Genomic DNA, 3,894 nt, shown 5'->3' with positions numbered 1-3,894 from the left:
ACGGAATTGACACTTTTTTTCTTTAATCCATTTCACTTTCTGGACAGGGCACGATACGAAGCCCTTTATCCTGCAGACGCCCGGCTGCAGCATCCCCGACTTCGACCCTCTGCATCCCAGTGTTGCCAGATTCAAGGTGAAGAAGCCCAAGAAGGTATGGCAACATCTGGTATCCTATTACTCCCACCCCCCCCACACCCGTGCATGATCCTTTGTTCAAAGATTCACTTTCTATTCACTTATTTATTATGGCTATTTACCATTCACTTACTTATAAACGCCAGCCATCTATACATTCACTTATTTTTGCGTGCGTTGATATATTACACTTTATCTTATTCTCACTTCTTTTAGTACACTTGCTCCAGACGAAGACCGCTGACGGAGGTTCGAGGTCTGTCCCTCCTCCTGCACCGGGATCGCGCCGAGGACTACGGAGTGACCGAGGAGGGGCTGTCCTGTGTGTATCAGGGCATCGTCAGAGTGGAGCAAGAGCCCGGTAACTTCACCATGGACTGTGATAAAAAATTTAGGTGGGTTATGGTTGGTTCTAGTTATGTTCGATTATCATTTACTATATTCTCCAATTTTGCTTACACTGTGGTATATACATGACCTTGAATATCATTTGACAATATACCGTGAATATTTGTAACAGCTATCAAAATAGGGAAGATTCTCTGATTTTGAATTGAAGTCTTGCAGAAAATGTAAAAAAGCCGATCTATCACCGATTAAATGACTGAAGGTCGTTTTGTAAAGGTCAGCTAGGTTCCATTTTTATATAAACTGAACCAAATATCCAAACTTATATCATTATTTCCACAAGGTAATATCCAGTCATTCAGTATAGAGCTTAATTTATTTCAGAATAAATCCCACCCCTCTTTCATTCGCTGGTGATCCTCAGACGTTTGAGAAATTAAGCTAGAGTTTTTGTAGTGCTGATAATAGTTAGACCACTATTGAGGTCTAAACCTCACATTCCTTTCAGCCTGAAGAAGAAGGTCCTCCTTCGAGACGCCATCACTACCATAGATGACGACGGCGTGTTGGTGTCTTGTCACAGCAACGTAAAGAAACTCTATGAAACAGTCCATTACTTCCTGCAACCCCGAAGATCCGAGGCAAAGAGAAAACGTTTTCAGGTACAGTCATAACGAAATACAGGTAATTACCCTGGTGCTTTAAAATTCGAGAGAAAGAATTTTAATGGTATTTAAATGAAATGTATATGTTCATCATATATCAAACTAATAGAAAGGTTGTTACATGATGACATACATATATTTCTTTCCACACACACAAACTAATGATAAGTGCTTTCCTGCACACAGGAGAAACATGGCGACCGTCGACGAGACATGCTAAGTGTCTTGATCATGGGCATCGACTCTGTGTCTCGCGCCAACATGCGACGAAACATGCCCAAGACGTTCCACTTCCTGAAGGATGAGCTTGGTGCTCTCGACTTCCAAGCCTTCAACAAAGTGGCCGACAACACCAACCCCAACATGGCCGCTTCACTGATGGGGCTCACTGAGAAGGAGTTGACTGAGATCTGTCAGCCAAAACGTACGAAATTTGACGACTGCCCCCTCATCTGGAAGAATTTCTCTGACGCAGGATATATTACAGTGTATGGGGAAGATGACCCGTATTCAGGTACCTTTCATTACAATAGGTATGGGTTTGTTAAAGAGCCCACTGACTATTACAACCGGCCTTATATGTTGGTTTCTCACACATACACAAAACACAATGCAGGGAAATCCGGAAGCTTTGTACTTTGTTTGGGAGGAGAAAAGAGCATATCAGTTATCCATGATTACTCACTGGCTGTTGCAAATACATTCCGAGACACACCTTATATTTCCTATTACTGGAATACAGGCATAACACACGACCAAGTCGAATGGGCATCAGCCACTGATCTGCCTTCGCTCGAGTATCTGAGAAAACTAAATGAGAGTGGCGTGTTGGACCACACCATACTCTTCTTCATCAGTGACCATGGAATCAGGTTTGGAGACATCAGACTGACCTACGCTGGCCTGTTAGAGGAGAGACTGCCATACTTCTTTGTGCTGTTTCCCCCATGGTTCAAGGAGAAGTACCCTGAACCCTGGAAGAACCTCAACACCAACACGAAAAGACTCGTATCAAACTTTGACTTCCATGTAACACTAAGAGACATCCTTGCCAAGGCATATGAGAATAATTTCACCAGGTGAGTGTGGGGACGGAAAATGTACAGTTGACAAGAAAGATATATTGTGATTAACTATCCATTAATTTATATGTTTGAACATTTATGAGACGGCCTTGGACGCCACTTATATAGAGAACTGTGTTATGTATATTTAATTTTATAATTTTGAATATTTCTCTATTGATTTTAGTTTGCCACCGATGCCACATGGACAGAGTTTGTTCCAAGAGATCCCCGACAACAGGAATTGCGAGGACGCTACCATACCAGAACACTACTGTACTTGCGAACGATCCAAGCAAGTAGAAGCCAATCACCCGCGTCTTCGCAAGGCTGCAGAGTTTGTCGTAAACCAACTTAATTATGGAATGGGAGCGTTTCCTGAATGCATCGAACTGCACGTAGCAGAGGTAAGTGCATTATAAATGTCATAATGGCAGAAACACGGCATTGATAACTGATGGAAGACGCATATTTTACTGTTACATAAACTGACAATTAACCGACATGCCTTTGATGTTATATATATTCTGAAATTTTGTGCCGCAGGTAATCAGAGGTCGAATGGGACTGAATCGTAAAGGTGTTCGACCAGACGAGGCCAAGACGAAGACTATATCTGTCGTCTTCACCACCTTGCCGGGTGAGTGTGTTTAGATGCTTTAGGGAGATGTTGATAACGCTTGAAGTATAACAACAAATCTGAATAATTGATATTAAAGGTATTATAAGGTATCTAAGAGGTTTACGACTGGGAGTTTGTGTTGGGATGTTAACGTACAGTTAAAGCGCCCTATTGCTTCTGTTTAGGTAATCCTACCGCATCCAGTATTGTATATTGCGTCTCATGACTATATTAGCACATGTTATTACTGTTCGAAAATATCACCATGAAGTTCATCATGCCTCCAATATAAAGCAAAACCAGTACGAAAAAGGAAATATATGTGCTCTACAGTACCCTATACAGCTACATGCTATTGTATTCTTACAAAGTCTAATCCGCGTGGCGTGCTGTTTCACCAGAATATGTGTGGATGTCAAATGACTCATGACTATATAGCTTACGATGGGGCTTAAAAGTTTGTTGAAAAATGCATTTGTAAGCTACATATGGCTCTAAGCTTGTGATGATAGTTCCTTGAAAGAAAGAGCTTTACATGAACTTTTAAAAGATAAATATTAAAGATATTAGTTGAAGAGATGGACGTCTTCATGACAAAAAATACTGGGATCACTTTGTTACTTTTGTTATTTCTTGCTTGGCATGGGCGCATGATCCCGGTCATGTAGCTAGTATGAGTGAGGTATTCATGGCTCGTGATAAATATATTTATTTGAAGATTAGATGTACTTTTGCAGCGAAGGACGGCAATCACCACAATCTGCTTAATAAAAACCGCCAGGATGAACAATACCTACATTTCTTTCGGCGGTGATGAATTAATTTCTGCTTTCTTCTTGGTTTACAGGTAATGCTAAAATGGAAGCGACAGTGAGACAGTACGAGGACAACTTCGAACTCACAGCCGACGTCTCCAGGATCAACAAATACGGCAACCAAAGTCACTGTATCTCCGACCCTTTCTATGCAAGATACTGTTACTGCAGAGACTTGCTACCTTCTGAATCCCCTACATTACCCATGTAGATGAATTCTTTTCGGATGGCCTAATGTTTAC

At 41.4% G+C, this 3,894-nt stretch overlaps 1 protein-coding gene across 5 annotated transcripts in view; it reads left to right on the top strand.

The window, feature by feature from the left end:
• LOC119587973 overlaps positions 1–3,894 on the top strand; it is a 14,874-nt gene extending 10,980 nt beyond the window's left edge. For all 5 annotated transcript variants that reach the window (XM_037936687.1, XM_037936690.1, XM_037936691.1 and 2 more), the window contains 7 exons: positions 48–154; positions 355–533; positions 995–1,148; positions 1,338–2,230; positions 2,403–2,622; positions 2,762–2,855; positions 3,685–3,894. In XM_037936687.1, the coding sequence (XP_037792615.1) occupies positions 48–154; positions 355–533; positions 995–1,148; positions 1,338–2,230; positions 2,403–2,622; positions 2,762–2,855; positions 3,685–3,863 (1,826 nt within the window). In that variant the 3' untranslated portion in view covers positions 3,864–3,894. The remainder of the gene's footprint in view (positions 1–47; positions 155–354; positions 534–994; positions 1,149–1,337; positions 2,231–2,402; positions 2,623–2,761; positions 2,856–3,684) is intronic.

This window comes from Penaeus monodon, chromosome 23, assembly GCF_015228065.2.
Source record: "Penaeus monodon isolate SGIC_2016 chromosome 23, NSTDA_Pmon_1, whole genome shotgun sequence".
Lineage (NCBI taxonomy): Eukaryota > Metazoa > Arthropoda > Malacostraca > Decapoda > Penaeidae > Penaeus > Penaeus monodon.
This window is presented reverse-complemented; position numbering and strand designations above follow the sequence as displayed.